At 36.3% G+C, this 17,819-nt stretch overlaps 1 protein-coding gene across 3 annotated transcripts in view; it reads right to left on the bottom strand.

Moving 5' to 3' along the window:
• Positions 1–17,819, bottom strand: part of DEGS2 (delta 4-desaturase, sphingolipid 2) — a 134,817-nt gene that overhangs the window by 12,905 nt on the left and 104,093 nt on the right. For all 3 annotated transcript variants that reach the window (XM_074291297.1, XM_074291298.1, XM_074291299.1), the window contains exon 2: positions 7,644–8,386. In XM_074291297.1, the coding sequence (XP_074147398.1) occupies positions 7,644–8,386 (743 nt within the window). The remainder of the gene's footprint in view (positions 1–7,643; positions 8,387–17,819) is intronic.

Raw genomic sequence — 17,819 nt, 5'->3', positions numbered from 1 at the left:
ATCAATTGACTGAGGCCAGTTCAGTTCATATTGAGCCTGCTTGTGGATCTAATGACTTCATTTGTCCCCAAATGTATATGTCAGGAAGTTTTTCCTTATAGTTAATTGGGACACTAAGAATACAATATATAATAATAGCATTCCTATAACATTTTAGGTTGTGCATATATATATATATATATATATATATATATATGTATGTATGTATGTATGTATGTATGTATGTATATATGTTAGCAAAGCATTTTACATGTTATCTCATTCGGTCCTTAAAACAATGCTGTGCAGTAGCTGCTATTAATATCCCACGTTTACAGATGAGGAAACTGAGGAGACTTGCTCAGAATCATACATATACTAAGTGTTTGAGATCTTGGGGCAGCAAGATGGTGTAGTAGACAGAGCACCTGCCCTGCAGTAAGGAGGACCTGAGTTCAAATCAACCTCTGTCACTAATCTACTAGCTGGGTGACCCTGAGCAAGACATTTAACCACAATTAACTCTTTTTTTGACCTTTGGTGACTCCAAGTTCAGCTCTGTATATAAAAACATAAGGGTATCAGAGACATGCAAAGCAAAATACCACTCCAAGTCCCTGTGGGAAGATGGACTTGGAGATGTTAGAGCTAGCCAATGAGTGGTGGTAGGGGGAGAGATCAGAGGTGGCTCTGTAGTAATGGCATTAGGCTTTAACAGGATTGGTAGAAATTAAAAAAGGTTAAAAAAGAGAAGAGGAAGGACCATCTCAGCATAGAAAATACTGTGAATAAAAGTATATATGCCAGCCAGGGTAGGGCACAGAGAACAATCCAGTTTGCATAGAAGATGGATTATGTGGGACAGCAGACCCACATTGTCAGGGTAGCCATAACTTTCTGATGTTAGTAAAGCAAAAATGGCAACTTGAAATTAAAATATGCCAAGGTGGGTAGAGTGCCAGGCCAGGAGTCGGAAAGACTCATCTTCCTGAATTCAAATATGGCCTTAGATAGTTTCTAGTTATGTAACCCTAGGTAGGTTGTTTAAAACTATTTACTTCAATTTCCTTGTCTATACAATAAGCTAGAGAAGGAATTGGCAAACCACTCCACTATCTTTGCTGAGAAAACTCCAAATTGGATCACAAGAGTTGGACATGACCGAAAAATGACCAAACAAAAACAAGAAAAATTTTGATACACTTGTCTTATATTAATGAAATATTTCCAAACACATCTGTGAAGAATCCAGATTCTCAGACTTTTTTCATGAATTGTTTAGTTGTGTATGTGTGTGTGTGTGCTTCCATGTTGAAACAGGGTTATCTTTGTTTTATTACTGTTATAATTAGTAACTTGCACATTCAGCATTAACATTTTCACACGTTTTATCAGCCAGCAATATTTTCAGTTCATAAGTATTTAAAAGGCACATGCAAGAAAGGATTTAAATTTGCTGAATGTAAAAATTGCTAGGTGCTATAAGATTAATAATTACTTATTGAATTAGTTTTGATGTTAGCACTGCCTATGTTGTGCCAACTGATTTTATTAAGATTAAAAAATTGAAATGCACAGTCTCCTTTGCTCTATTGCTCTCACTTGCAGCCCAATTAGTTGAAATGTAGATTGCTTTGTATAAAAAAAAAAAAAAATCATGAATGTTACTTTGACTTCACCAGTGAAATGAGAGAATTTTAAGTTTTTATTCTAACATTCAGCATAGATAAGTTACTTCATAGAAGTACACTAACAACTTTAGAGTGGCTCAAGACAGTAACCATTCAGATAAGGTTAGGTCTGCACTCGGGAGTTGAAAATTCCACATTTGCCATTGTGATTTTGTACATGTTCATGGCCTCTCCTTGTGTAAAGTAATGGGAGGTGTCAGATAATCTTTTACGATTCTATCCGGCATTTATTGACTTATTATAACTGAGGCACTGTGGTAAAGTGACATGGGATATTGCCCAATACAAGGGATAAGGATTCAGGTTTGGTCCTATTGAACTTCATGTTGACATAGCTGGGAGAGCTCTATCTACAGTATATGCTCCAGTATATTTATTTTTAAGTGCCCAATTCCACTTAATTCTGGGTACAAGTTATTAAGTGCCTGTCCTATGTAGTTTATGAATATAAGGCTGAAAAAGGGAGATAGCATGGGGCCAAGGCCATGGCAGGGATAAATAATGATGAATTTATCCCCTTGCTACATGAGAAGAAAAGCCTCCTGATTTTTTCAGTCACTGGCTCACAGGATTTTTCTATCCTACCTCCTATAGGACCCCCTGGCAGATGACAGGTGCCAAAGCTGGCCAACAGGTTTCAGGTCCCATAGGAGAGAAACCCAGCCCAGGTTTAATGAGTAACTCCCTTGTCCTCAAAAGGAGCAGGGTAAAGCTTAGTAAGGTGTGGGGGAGAGAGTGCCATGGGAAAAGGTTAAGGGGTACTGAACATTAGAAGTCAGCTTTCAGGAAACATGCATGTTTCAGGAAACAGCCATAGTTTGGGGCAAAATTCTCAGGTGCACCATGAAAAAAGAAAAGGGTGAGAGAGGCACCCAAGAGAAATTTGCCAACATGCTACTCCCCAGTATAAATTTGTTTCTTCTAGCTCCAGATCAAGACTTAAAATAATTGGCAATCAGAGAAGGAATTCCTGATCTGGGAGCCAGGAGACCTGGGTTCTAGTCCTGCTTGCTACATGATCTCAAGTAAATCATTTCTCCACTCTGAACCTCTGTCTATTCATTATTAAAACAAAGAAAAGCCACCAAGGAGTAGAGAGAGAGCCATTAGAGCCTGCTTCCAGCCCAGGCTCTTCGGCTGTGAGGAGAGTAACCCCATGTAAGAAACGGGAGCACCATCTTTATCACTAACAACAACCACTGGAGAAGTAATCCCAAGAACTCAAGGAATGAAAGCTCCCCATTCCAAACCACTGACCCAGCTTCCTGCCTCTCCTGCCCCTCAACCTTAACCAGTCATCCAAGGAAACGAAACAACTCCTGAAAACCCAGAAAAGGGAGTCCTTACTACCAAAGTCTTGGCCATGTCAACTAGCTCAACATCAGAAAAGGATACAACTTTATCAGTGGAAATGGCACCATGAGAACTATGAGGCCTTTCCATCTGAATTGCAGCTGAAACCTTCACCCCAGGTTTTCTCTCCCTGGAGTATAGGGACTGTTCTCCTTCACTATTTATACGCCCCAACACTTAGCACAATGTCTGGGCATTCAGCTAGTACTTAATAAATATGGGCTTTTTTTAAAATTCATTCATTCATTTTTGGTAATTGGTGAGATTTTCATGAAGTTTTTTAAATAAAAAAAAAACTTGACATAAAAAATTTTAAATTACATTAATGATATATAAATATACAATAAGAAGAAGCTATGATTTCTATCAATGTATTTAGTGGATGATCTTAACGAATTGCTATAGCTGAAAAATTTCATCACCAGGGTGTCACCTTCTGGTGATGATCCTCTCTGACTGAAAATAAAAGATAATTGATGAACTAGTTAATAAGTAAAACTGTTCCATTATAATAACCCTCTTCAAATCTATTAATCATAACATGGATGTTTTAATGAGTTGACAGCAGATACAGCACTGGCCCTAGAATCTTAAGTTCAAATTCAGCTGTGTGACTCTAGATAAGCCCCTTAACTTTGACTTCCTCCCCACCAAAATCATAGCATGAAAGTGACCCTGAGCTATCATCACAATCCAATGAAAAGGACAGATCTGGAACTGGAGAAAAGTGAATTCAAATTCGGTCTCTCTTCCATTCCAGAAGAGCCTATCATTGGGCAAATCACTCAACCTCTCAGCTTCCTCATCCATAAAATTAAGGAGCTGAACTAGATGACTGCTAGCGTTCCTTCCAGCTCTCAATCCAACACCAGCATTAGACTGAAAACAAAAAAGAAAAAACAAACCAGATCCCTAACAATGCTAGCTTCTCTAGTGTCTAACTCTGGTAGGCCACATCCTTATCCTCCTCTTTTCCATTTCTGCAAGCCCTCCTTTTCTCTTGGATTATTATAATAACTTTCTCCTTGGTGTTCCTGTCTTTAGCACTCTCTTTTCTCCCCAACCCACACCACTGCTCCAATCTATTCTTGACATTGCACAGTAATCTCCCCTAAAACATAAACCTGAGCACAGCCCTGCTCACAAGTCTTCAAGGATTCCCTATTACTTGTAAGATAGATCTGGGGCTTAAGGCCTTCCATAATCGGCTCTTTTTTTTTTTTAACCTGTTTAACCTTTATTCCATTTGGCTATCATTCATGAATCCTAGAGGCAGTTAGGTGTCACTAGGATTAGAGTATTAGCTCTGAAGTCACATCAGTTAATCTCTGTCTCAGTTTTGTTCCCTGAAAATAGGAATCATAATAGCATATATCAAACAAAGGATTTGTAAAGTGCATTTGTTATTGCCATTGTTGCTGTTCGAGTATTTCAGTGATCTGACTTTTTGTAACCACATTTGGGGGTTGCTTGACAAAGAAACTTACCATTTTCTTCTCCAGCTCATTTTACAGATGAGAAACTGAGGTAATTAGGATGAAGTGACTTGCCCAGGGTCACATAATTATTCAGATATTCCTAACTCCAGGTCCAGCATTCTAGCCACTATGCCAGCTGAGAAATAGCTTAGAGTAGGTGCGTACTAAATGTTTTCCACCCCATCGAGAGTCCTGTGCTCCAAGCAACTAGACTACTAACAATATCCCTCTTGCCTCTATTCATTCACAGTCAGCTTCTAATATACTCCCCTCATCTCTATTGAGATCTTTCTCTTCAAGACATCAAAATGCTTTCTTTTCTTGACTCTAATGGAAATGCTTTTTCTCCTTCAGATTTTCCTATTTGCTAAATACTTTCTTCTTCAAATTTTCCTGTTCCTATGGCACTTTGCCAGTATCTTTTCTCTGGTCCTATTAGATTTTACTTTGCATTGCAGTTACAAATTTAGGTCTGAAAGAAATCTTATAGATTATTTAGTTCCCTCATTGTACAAATAAATGGAGAACTGGAGAGTTCCAATGACTTGCCAAGGTGATACAGCTAAGACATAAAACTAAGCTTTCAATGCCACATCCAGCAATGTTTCTTACTTGTTGGTTTAGATGTCATATATTTCTATTTAGTTACAATAGGGAACATATCTTGTGAGGCAATATCATGTTATGAAAATAGCAGAATTGGTAATATTGCAAAATGAGTAAAGTAACCATCAACCTCATTGGGACATTATAAAGATAGTACCTTATAAATATGTAATTGCAAGGCAGAAACTAGGCATGGACCCACATTTAACACTACATACTAAGATAAGATCAAAATGGGTCCAAGATTTAAGCATAAAGAATGAAATCATTAGAGGAACATAGGATAGTTTACCTCTCAGACCTGTGGAGGAGGAAAGAATTTGTAACCAAAGGAGAACTAGAGACCATTATTGATCACAAAATAGAAAATTTTGACACCAAATTAAAAAGTTTCTGCACAAACAAAACTAATGTAAACAAGATTAGAAGGGAAGTAACAAATTGGGAAAACATTTTTACAGTTAAAGGTTCTGATAAAGGCCTCATCTCCAAAATATACAGAGAATTGACTTTAATTTATAAGAAATCAAGCCATTCTCCAATTGATAAATGGTCAAAGCATATGAACAGACAATTTTCAGATGATGAAATTGAAACTATATCCACTATATCTTCAACAAAAAGAAGATCCAACTCACTTCCAGTTGATCAATGATGGACAGAAATAACTACACCCAGAGAAGGAACACTGGGAAGCGAATGTAAATTGTTAGCACTACTGTCTATCTACCCAGGTTACTTATACCTTCGGAATCTAATGCTTATTGTGCAACCAAAAAAATGGTATTTACACACATATATTGTATCTAGGTTATATTGTAACACATGTAAAATGTATGGGATTGCCTGTCATCGGGGGGAGGGAATGGAGGGATAATTTGGAAAAATGAATACAAGGGACAATATTATAAAAAAAATTACTCATGCATATATACTGTGGAAAAAAATTCTAAATAAATTAAAAAAAAAAAAAAAAAGAAACTACATCCACTCTATGAAAGAGTGTTCCAAATCACTATTGATCAGAGAAATGCAAATTAAGACAACTCTGAGATACCACTGCACACCTGTCAGATTGGCTATAATGACAGGAACAAATAACGATGAAGGTTGGAAGGGCTGTGGGAAAACTGGGACACTGATGCATTGTTGGTGGAGTTGTGAAAGAATCCAACCAGTCTGGAGAGCAATCTGGAATTGTGCCCAAAAAGTTGTCAAACTGTGCATACCCTTTGATCCAGCAGTGCTACTACTGGGCTTATATCCCAAGGAAATACTAAAGAAGGGAAAGGGATCTGTATGTGCCAAAATGTTTGTGGCAGCCCTTTTTGTAGTGGCTAGAAACTGGAAGATGAATGGATGTCCATCAATTGGAGAATGGTTGGGTAAATTATGGTGTGTGAATGTTATGGAATATTAATTGTTCTGTAAGAAATGACCAGTAGGAGGAATACAGAGAGGCTTGGAGAGACTTACATCAACTGATGCTGAGTGAAATGAGCAGAACTAAGAGATCATTATATACTTCAACAACAATACTGTATGAGGATGTATTCTGATGGAAGTGGATATACAAAGAGAAGATCTAATCCAATTCTAATTGATCGATGATGGACAGAATCAGTTACATCCAGAAAGGAACACTGGGAAATGAGTGTAAACTCTGAACTTTTGTTTGTTTGTTTTTTTGTTTTTCTTCCCAGATTATTTTTACCTTCCGAATACAATTCTTCCTTTGCAACAACAACAACAACAACAACAAAATTCGGTTCTGCACATATATATTGTACCTAAGATATACTATAAGATTTTTAATATGTATGGGAATGCCTGCCATCTAGGGGAGGGGGTGGAGGGAAGGAGGGGAAAAATCTGGAACGGAAGGGAGTATAAGGGATAATGTTGTGTAAAAAAAAAAAAAATTATCTATGTATATGTACTGTCAAAAAATGTTATAATTATAAAAATTAATAATAAATAAATATGTAATTGCTATATAATTATAATTATTACTAGTCTTAAAAAAATCTGGACCTATAATTTTATAAGTATGGGGAATTCTTGGCGTGGAAGCTCCTTACACTGATAAAATCAGTAGTTTGTTCATAACAGAGAGACTCTTATTACTATAATGGTGCTTTCATTGTATATAAACTATATTAATATAATTATATACTATACTGATCTTAAGCATTAACATGGTTATTACAAATATTATTACAGCTTATGAGTATAATTATTTATAGATCCTATTGCGGTTGATGTAATAATTAATTAAATTGATAGATCTAATAAATTTTTGTGGAAGTTGAAGTTTTAAGCTGTTTAACCTTTATTACAGTTGGCTATTGCTAACTGTAACTGTGACTCCTGAAGTCATATCTCTGTCTCAGTTTCATTCCCTGAAAACTGGAATCATCAGCATCTACCAAAGGATTTGTCCAGTGCTTAGTAAGCTATACAAGTTGAAGTTGGTCCCCTATCCAAACTCGGCACAGCGAAAGTGAGCAAGTCTTCCTAAAGGTGTCCCACCTACCATGGGCAGCTTGAAGCCTGAGATACTGGGAAAGTCATGGTGCTCCATGTGGTAGCCCACATTAAAGGTCATCCAGTTGAGGGGCCCATAGTAGGAATAGGTCTCATAGCCCTTCAAGTACAGATAATGCTCGGCAATGAAGTGACCAGAGAAGGGATGTATTCCTGTACAGAGGAAAGTGCCTGCAATCAAGTACACAATCGGCTTCAGCCCCCACAGTTTATAGATCATGATGTTGACTGCTAGCTGGGTCAGTGCATTGTAGATCTCCATCTGCGTGATAGCCAGGGGGTTTACAAATAAGGGTCGGAAGGCATAAAACACTGGTTGCAAGAAGAGCCAGAGGAGCTTCCTCATGGGAGTGCAGAAGAACCAACACTCAAAGTCTGTGGGGATGTCCACATCTAGTTTGTCCCCACCCAGGTAGCGATGGTGATCAACATGATACTTCTTGAAGGAGGCAGAGTACGGCACACCAATGGGGAGATTGGCGAAGACTGCAAACCAGCGGTTCCGCTGACTAAATTTGTTCCCAAAGGCCACGTTATGGGAGATGTCATGGATGGCCAGGGTCAAGGAGTGATTCACACATCCCCCAAAGGCATAGGCCCAGAAGAAAACCCATCGCCAAGACAAGTCTTTGACCAGGTAACAAGCGCAGAACTGGGTCAGCACCATGCACGACACAATCCATTTCAAGTGTGGATCTGGGCCCATTAAGGATTTGATGGCTGGATACTTAGCTAAAGGAGAAGACAGAGAAACATTTTCAAGGCAAGAATAATCAATTTATTTTATTCTGTGGATGGTAGGTTTTTAATGAGACCCCAAACACAGTGCAAATTTAATACACTCATTTACCTTAGAACAAGAGAACATTAGAATTGAAAGGGATCTGAGAATGACAAAACCATTCTTTCAGGCCTTTAAGCATCTTCAGAAGTGGTTCTCTAACTTTATATTTCTGTGTATTTTACCATACAGCAACATCCCCCTCCTTGCTATTATTCCTCATAGAAGACATGCTATCTCCCAGTTCTAAAAGGAGTTTCTTGGCCCCTCATCAAGTGCTTTTCCTCTGAAATTATCTCTATGTATACTTCTATATACACATATAAATATATATATATGAGCACATGCACACAGATACACATACACAGGTACCTATCTATATAACCCATAAACACACATATGTACATATATACATACCTTGATATCTATATATATATACACACACATACACATCAACACACATACACCAATATCCACATAATCCACATATGTACCCACAAACACACACATGTACAGTATACACATGAACACATATACACCAATATCTACATCTGTATTCATAAATACACACATATACATATATATATATATACATATATAAAGAAAAATAAACAGACAGCTATTCAGTATGTAAAAGTTTTTAAGATTGTCTCCTCTATGGGAATTGAGTTCACTTAGGGCAGATTACATATTTTTACCTTTCTTTGTACCCTAAACACTTAGGATATTGCCTGGCATATAATAAATACTCAATAAATACTTATTTCTGCCCTTTTTTCCCCAATGGCCCTGAACACTTACATTGGCAACAATCCAGGCGTGTCAGGAGACACCCTTGCATATTTTTCCTTAATAAAAGCAACTGTTTGTGTTAATTTCTTTGAAAGTACAAAATGTGACTTGTTTTGAGGTTAGGATGTACATGCAATAAGGAAGCTTTATTTTTGCAAATATTATATGCTACATCTGCTGGGAAAGTAACATTTATATTAAACCAAATTACTCATAAAGTTTCTTTTATTTGCAATAATACATCAAAGATTTTACAACATATCAAGCACCTCTGTGATATTTTGTTTGTAATCTGTGTCCATTTTCTCTGAGGTGACGGATTCCCTGAGAGTGGAGCTTGTATTCTCTCCACTGTGCTCCTATCAGAGTAATTTGAACTCTGTACCTAGTGGTTCTCCAAGGACATGCTTGGGTGGAGAATCCAAATTTCCCAAGTTCACAATGATTGTTCTTGGCCAAGTTAGGTTTAGAACCTTCATCTCCTGACCTGGCCAGTACTCTTTCCACTATTCTCCATAGCCCTGCATGCACTTTAGCTTTATTTTTGTAACAGCTTATGCTTTCTACTAAATAGTAAACTCCTTAAAGACAGGGATCATGCTTTATTTTGCTTTGTATGTTCCACAGTGCCATGTATAGAGTACAGAACTTTGCAAATAGGACATGCTCTCTATATATTTGTGGGTGACCACAGAATGTGTATATGTGTATGTCTGCAAGTAAGAAAAAACACTGATGGGATCAGTTCAGCCTTACAGCCCCATCTTGCAGTACTCAATCAGAAAACCTTATTGTGCCGTAACATCCCTGAGGTTAAATTTCCCCCATAAGTCTGCCCATGGTCTACACCACCTTTGCCAAAATTTCTTTCACTGGTTTGCCCACCATGGTGTCCTGCCTCAAGGTGTTTTTCTCTTTGTTAAATAGCTAACTCTTTTAGGGTGCTTCATCCCTTTAGGGTTAGCCTGCCAATCAGTGGGGTAATCCCTTTCCCTTGCTAACAACCCCTTTAGACATTGGTCTGCTAAACTCTGTACCAGTCACTGGTATATTCCCACTCATAGTGTATTTCCTCCTAGTTAATTGTGAGTTCCACTGGGAAGCTTGTCTTTTCTATTGTTAATTGTTAAAATCCCTTTCCCTGCTAAATCTCACTTTTCTATTGCTCTCCTGAATCTATTTCATATTTACCACTCACAGCACTATTTTAACTTTTCATTTTGTTCATAACCTCTTCTTATAAATAAAAGTACCTTTTAGCAAAGAGAACTCCATTGTGAATTCTTCACATGTGCACCTTGTGCCTCATATTTCTGACTAGGAATTGCTACTCCCAACCCCATCAATAATATATAAAATATAAGTGTATGTATTCATTGTTTGTGTTGTTCTTTGTGTGTGTGTGTGTATGTATGAATTTGATTTATTTCTTCCACTTGTAGCTACTCCCTCCTTTAGGATCTTACAATCTTCTTTTTTAAATAAATTAAAACAAATGTCCTATACCGTCCTTTTCAATTCTGATATTCGGGAAATTCCAAAGTCCCTTCAAAATGGACATTTTTCATTTTTATGAAATTAGAAGAGAACAAGTAAAATGTGTGAACTTCGGTGCAAGAAAGGTATGTTTGCCTTTTGGCAAAATCTTTTATACTATCCTTGACAATATACAGCCAATTAACTGAATGAATAGAGGTAAATAAATTCAGAAACAGGTCAAGTGGTCAGAAACAAGACTTAGACTTTAATGGATGTCAACCTAAAGAAAGAGGCCTAAAGAAATTGCTCAAGGATCTGACATTTGACCAGCATTTGTCTTTTCATCAAAGGTTCAGATAACAGCTTCTGCAATCTGCAGATGACAAAATACTGGAAAGAAGAGCATGCATATTGGGACACAATGGGATAATGAGTAATATAATAGATGAAATGAAAGTAGGATAAATGTCAAGTCCTACTTTGGACTAAAAAATAAATCAGCTACATTTTCAGGATGAAAGAAGTGTGGCAAAGACCACAATCCCTGTGGAAAAAAAAAATCCGAGGGGTTTTGTAAACTGCAAAAACAACATGAGGCAGTAGTATATGATAAGACTCCTCAAAAAAAATTATATCTAGATAATATAGATGTTATATAATAACATCCAAAGCCATAAGAATAGAGGCACAGTGTTCAAAGTAAGAAGTATATTCTACCCAAGTAACGTATTTAGTTATGGGCCTGATTTTCTATGCTAGCTGTATAAGAAGGACAATTCCAAACTGGAGCCCTCCTGAAAAAGTGAGAACACTAAAAAACATGCTACATTGAAATTGATTAAACAAATAAGAGATGCATTCCCTTTGTTCTGATTTTTCTTTCACAACAAAATTTGAAAATTGTTTAAGATGATTGTACATGTATAACCTATATCAGATTGACTGCTGTTTTGGGGAGAGGGGAGATAAAAGGAAAATTTTTTAAATTCAAAATCTTACAAAAATGAACATTGAAAATTATCTTATACATAACCGGAAAAAATGAAACATTACTAAGTAAAAAGAAATAAAATAAAAGATGGATAATCAGAGAAAAAAAAGATAGGAGAAGGCCAGGAATAGATAGAACTTTTGAACACCTAAAAAATTATCAGATAAAGGAGAGAATTCATTTTCCTTCGTCTTCGAAGGACTAGGAAGCAACAGGTGTGTGAAACAGGCAGATTTAACTAGCTAAAAAGAAAAACTTAGTCACAATTAGAGATTTCCACAAGTCAAATAGGCTGTCTGGGGAAGCAGTAGATCCCTCCATCATGGGAAATTGATGATTCCCTGTGAAGTAGATGTAGAGTAAGTGGTCATCTACTGAGCTTCCTTCCAACTTTGGGTTTTTGTGACTCTGTGATTTTGAAAAAATGATTTTAAAATGCTATGCATCTTCCCTCCTTTCTCTGAGGTGAGAAACTATGGGTGTGGCCTATTTCATTTATTTCTATCATGCATACATTTAGTCATTTTTATTAAATTTTTAAAAATCTTTTATAAGGAATGGCTGGGGGGAAGGAGTATTATGAAATAAAAGTGTTGTTAAGACAAAGGTATCAGTAAAAATTTTATTAAAAAATTAAATACTATGGGCAGCTAGGTGATGAAGTGGATAGAGTACCAGCCCTGAAGTCAGAAGAGCCTATTTCAAATCTGACCTTAGATACTTAACACTTGCTAGCTGTGTGACCCTGGGCAAGTCACTTAACCCCAATTGCCTCAGGAAAAAAAAAATTAAACGCTGGTATATAACCTCTATCAATTTGCTTGCCATCTTGGGGAGGGGAAAAAAGAAAAAATTTGGAACTCAAAATCTTATTTTAAAAATAAATGTTGAAAAATATCTTTACATGTAATTGGAAAAATGGAATTCTAAAAAAAAATGCTAAGCAAATGTGTGATAGAGGCAGTTAGTGTAGTCTTTTTTGAACTTTGGCCCACACTTCAGTGTTCCCCAGTATTCCTGGCTTGCCTGTCAACCATGCCAACAATCTCTCCTTGTGATAAGGATCTTTTCTGATATAGCACTCTCTGGTCAACAACATGTAAAAACGCAAAATGGAACAGAGAAAAGAGGAATAAAACAAGCTAGAACAGCTCGGAAATTCAAGTTTGATGCTGTTATTCAATCACGTCTGACTCTATGAACTTAAGTACACCATGTCCAGCAAAACATCTTCCTCTAGCTCTCAGTCTGTTCAAGTTCATGTTTGTTGCTTTCATGACACTATCTATCATCTCATCTTCTGCCCTCCCTTTTTCCTTTTTGCCTTTAATTTTTTTTTCCCAACATCAGGGTCTTTTCCAATGAGCCCACTTTTCTCATTATGCAGACAAAATGTTTAAGTTTCAGCTTCAGTATTTGACTTTCAGTGAATAGCCTGAATTAATAAATACAAATATGGATACACAAATTTATATAAACCTTATGTCAAATACATGTATATTTGGCATCTCCCCATCAACATCTTTTTCTAAGTGTCACCACAGAGTTCCAGTACTGAAAAAGGGTTCTTGAGTTCTAGTCTTAAGTCACTAACTTCCTTTTCTTTTTGTTGCATTAATTGTTTTTCTTTCTTTCTTTTAATTAAAGCTTTTTACTTACAAAACATATGCATGGGTAATGTTTCAACATTGACTCTTGAAAAATCTTGTGTTCCAAATTTTCCCCTCCCCCCACCCTCTCCCCCAGATGGCAGGTAATCCATGTTAAATATATATTAAATCCAATATATGTATACATATTTATGCAATTATCTTGCTGCAAAAGAAAAATCGGATCAAGAAGGAAAAAAATAACCTGAGAAAGAAAACAAAATGCAAGTGAACAACAACAAAACGAGTGAGAATGCTACACAGTTCCCACAGTCTCTCTCTGAGTGTAGATGGCTCTCTATCACAAGATCATTGGAACTGGTTTGGTTCATCTCATTGTTGAAGAGAGTCACGTCCATTAGAATTGATCATCTTATAATCTTCTTGTTGCCGTGTATAATGATCTCCTGGAACTGCTCATTTCACTAAGCATCAGTTCACGTAAGTCTCTTCAGGCCTCCCTGAAGGCTGATCATTTCTTACAGAACAATAATATTCCATAACATAGAATGGACTCTTAATTAAGGTTTCTTTCCATTCAAATTCCTCTTTTATAGTTTTTTAAGTGTTCTAAGCACATATATGTTCCACTCAGTAAACTCCAGTGGCCCCCTATTACCTACAGAAGAGACATGAATCCTCTTTTGACATTTAAAACCTCTATAACTTGACTCCAACGTACTGTTGTAGACTTTTAATGTTACTCCCCTCTATGCACTCTTTGAACTAGCCAAACTGACTTGTACTGTTCCTCAAACAACACCTTTCATGTCCTTTCCCCTGCCTCAAATAAATTCCTTTCACTTCCCTATCTTAGAACTCTGCTCAGGTCCAATAGATCTTTCCTTATTTTTCTCTCCCCCTCCCAATGCCTTCTAGACACAGAAAAATAAAATTAAATCATTTATTTTGTTTACTTATAATATGGACATTGGAGAAGGAAATGGCTAACCACTACAGTATCTTTGCCAACAAAAACCCCAAATGAGATTACAAACAGTTGGACGTGACTGAATAACATGTGCGTATTGTCTCCCCCCATAGAATGCACTTATGTTCTTTGAAGATAAGGACTTTCATGTTTGTCTTTGTGTCTCCAGTGCCTGGCACACCATAGGAGATTAATAAATGCTTCTTCATTGATTGATAAAAATCAACTTTAGCAGGTTATTAACTGATTCTAACAAAGTAGGTGTAAACTTTCCCTTGGAAAGAAGCCAGAGGTCATTGAACTTCCTAATGCTAGAAGGATTAGAGCAAGGAAAATACCCTTGGCCAGCAAACCTCTGGGAGCCGGAGCAGGTGTGCTATAGTTAATAATGAAGTAGAAAAATCACCATTGATATTGAATACAAATTAACACAGACACCTACTATTACTGATCCCCAACTTGTAGAGAAAACAAAAAAGTCCTGGGCCCCTTTTGCAAGTAGTGAGAACACAGGAGGATTAGTCTTCCCAATCCAAGGGGACAAAGTCTATTCCCAAGGCTGCAGATCACTGCTGCTTCCCACCTTTTCAAATATGAGCAATACTCATTTTCCCATGAGTCTGTCTCAAGCTCTCCTGAGGTGATTCAGGCCAATTCCAATAGACTTGTGATGGAGAGAGCCATATACATCCAGAAAGAGGGCTGTGGGAACTGAGATTGGATCACAACATAGTATTTGTGTTGTTGTTCGCTTGTTTTTTGTTTTCTTTCTCATTTTTCCTTTATATATCTGAATTTTTTCTTTTTTTAATTATAGCTTTTTATTTTCAAAATATATACATGGATAATTTTCAACATTTGCTCCTACAAAACCCCTACCCCAAAAAAAAAATCAGATCATGATTTTTTCTTATGCAGCATGGTATTTATAGAAATATGTCTAGAGGAATTGCACATTTTTAACATATATTGGATCCTTTGCTGTCTAAGGAAGGGGATGGGAGGAAGAAAGGGAAGAAAAAATTGGAACACAAGATTTTGCAAGGGTAAATGTTGAAAACAATGCATATATTTTGAAAATAAAAAGCTTAAAAAAAAAAAGACCTGAATTTAAATCCCACCACAGACACCAATATATGATCTTGGGCAGGTCACATAACCTCTATATGCCTCAGTTTCCTGAACTGTAAAATGGGAGTTATAATAGTACCTACCTCCCAGAGTTGTTTTGAGGATGAAATGAGATATTTGTGAAACACTCAGCATACTGTCTGGAACACAGCAGGTCCCTTCCGTAACACAAAAAACGTTAAGAATCCCTGATCTAACCCCAGCCAGATCCATCTAGTTATCCACCTAGTTATCCTATGCCACAGGGCATACTGTTCTCTCCAGTTTCCACCTTTGGAGAAAATAATCAAGCCATTATTACCTTTTCTAGAAAAGACATGTCAATCAATATAGTTCCACTTGTCATTCTCATCATTTCCCAAACCAAAACTCCCCTCCCTGGATATCACATCCCTATAAGTGTTGTTTTCCCCTATTATAATGCAAGTTCTTTCTGGGTCTACAGGGACAGTTTTGGTTTTTGATGATTGTAAACTCTGCATTTAATACAATGTCTGGTATATAGTAATTGTTTTTCATTCATTTTTTAAGTTCCTCACCATCAGTGGTCTTTAAGAAAAATGTAGCCTTATTGATAAGAGAATTGAGGCAAATTTATAAGAATACAAATGACTGACAAATGATCAAAGACACGGAACAGTTTTGCAATAAAGAAATCAAAATAATTCAGTTTTATGAAAAAATGCTCTAAATCATCACCAATTAAAAAAATGCAAATTACTGACTTCAGACCTTTCAGGATGGCCAATATGACAGAAAGAGAAAATGACAAATGGAAGGTTTATGGGAAAATTGGGACACTAAAGAACCATTGGTGGAGTTGTAAACTGATTCAACCATATGGAACTATGCCCAAAGGGCTATAAAATCATCCATACTCTTTGAACTAGCAATATTACAATACTACTATAGATATGTATCTCAAAGAGATAACATGTTTTGTTTTTGTTTTTAAGGAAAAGGAGAAGGATGTATATGTACAAATATTTTCATTTATTTATTTATAGCAACTATTTTTGTGGTGGCAAAGAATTGGAAATTGAGGGGATGCCCATCAATTGAGGAATGGTGTAATTGTGATGTGTAAATGTAATGGAATATATTTTGTCTGTGAGGTAACAAACATTGCTTAAACATCTGCTATGTGCTAAGTTCTGGATATGTAAAAAAGAGGTAAAAAGAGTGCTGGTCTCAAGGAGCTCGATCCAATGGAGGAGACAAGGGAATCTAAGAAGGGAAAATAAAGGAAAGAAAATTGCTTTAATAGTCAAATGAACTCTTAAAAAAAAAAACTTTATTTTTCTTGAGGGTTTTTTTGGGGAGGATGGGTGGGGGGAAATCTCTTTTTCTTTTACAACATGATTCTACATGTATAACCTATATCAAAATGTTTGCCTTCTCAATGAAAAAGGGAGGAGAGAGAATTTTGAACTCAAATTTTTTTTTAAGAATGATAAAGTCTGATTCTTCTTGTGCAGCAAAATAACTGTATAGATATGTATACACATATTGTATTTAACTTATGCTTTAACATATTTAACATGTAATGGTCAACCTGGCATCTGGGGGGGTAGGGGATGAAAATTAGAACAAAAGGTTTTGCAATTTTCAATGCTGAAAAATTACCCATGCATATATCTTGTAAATAAAAAGCTATAATAAAAATTTTTAAAGAATGATAAAAATTGTTTTTACATATAATTGTGAATATTTTTTAAATGTTTTGTGGAACAGTTATGGAAATGTTTTGCATAACTTCACATGTGCCTTCTTAATGGGATGTGAGGATGGAGAGGAAGGGAGAGAATCTGAAACTCAAAGTTTTAAAAACAAAGGTAAAAAAATTGTTACACATGTAACTGGGGAAATTTTTTTTTTGATTACATAAATAATTAAGAATCGGGAGAGTGGATTCAAATTCTTGCTCCACCTATTAATTTGAGTATTAGAGATAATGGATGGGGTGTGGAGATCTGGGAAACAGAAGAGAAGGAATGCTAACAGTCTTCATGCTTCAGAGTTTTAGAATGGAACAGGGATGAGACTTCTGTTTCTTGCTCCTAGTTTTGACGTTTGGGTCCAAAGAAATAATGTCAGAAATAGTTTCCTAACAATTCTAACTATTCAAAAGTGAAAATGAGCTGCCTCAGACGGCAACAAAAGTTCTATGATCATTTGTTGGATACATTGTAGAAAGGATTCTTTTTTAGGTAAAGTTTGGATCAGATAACATTGAGTTTTCCAACTCTCAAGTCAATAAATATTTATTAAATGCCTACTTTGTGTCAGGCAATATGATAAACACTTGAGATAACAAAAAAAAAAAAAAAACCCAAAAGAAAGAAGCAGGCAAACTGCTCTTGCTCTTTAAGGACCAAAATTCTTTTTTTTTTTTTTTAATTAATTTTGTA

The sequence above is a fragment of the Sminthopsis crassicaudata genome, chromosome 2 (assembly GCF_048593235.1).
Source record: "Sminthopsis crassicaudata isolate SCR6 chromosome 2, ASM4859323v1, whole genome shotgun sequence".
Lineage (NCBI taxonomy): Eukaryota > Metazoa > Chordata > Mammalia > Dasyuromorphia > Dasyuridae > Sminthopsis > Sminthopsis crassicaudata.
This window is presented reverse-complemented; position numbering and strand designations above follow the sequence as displayed.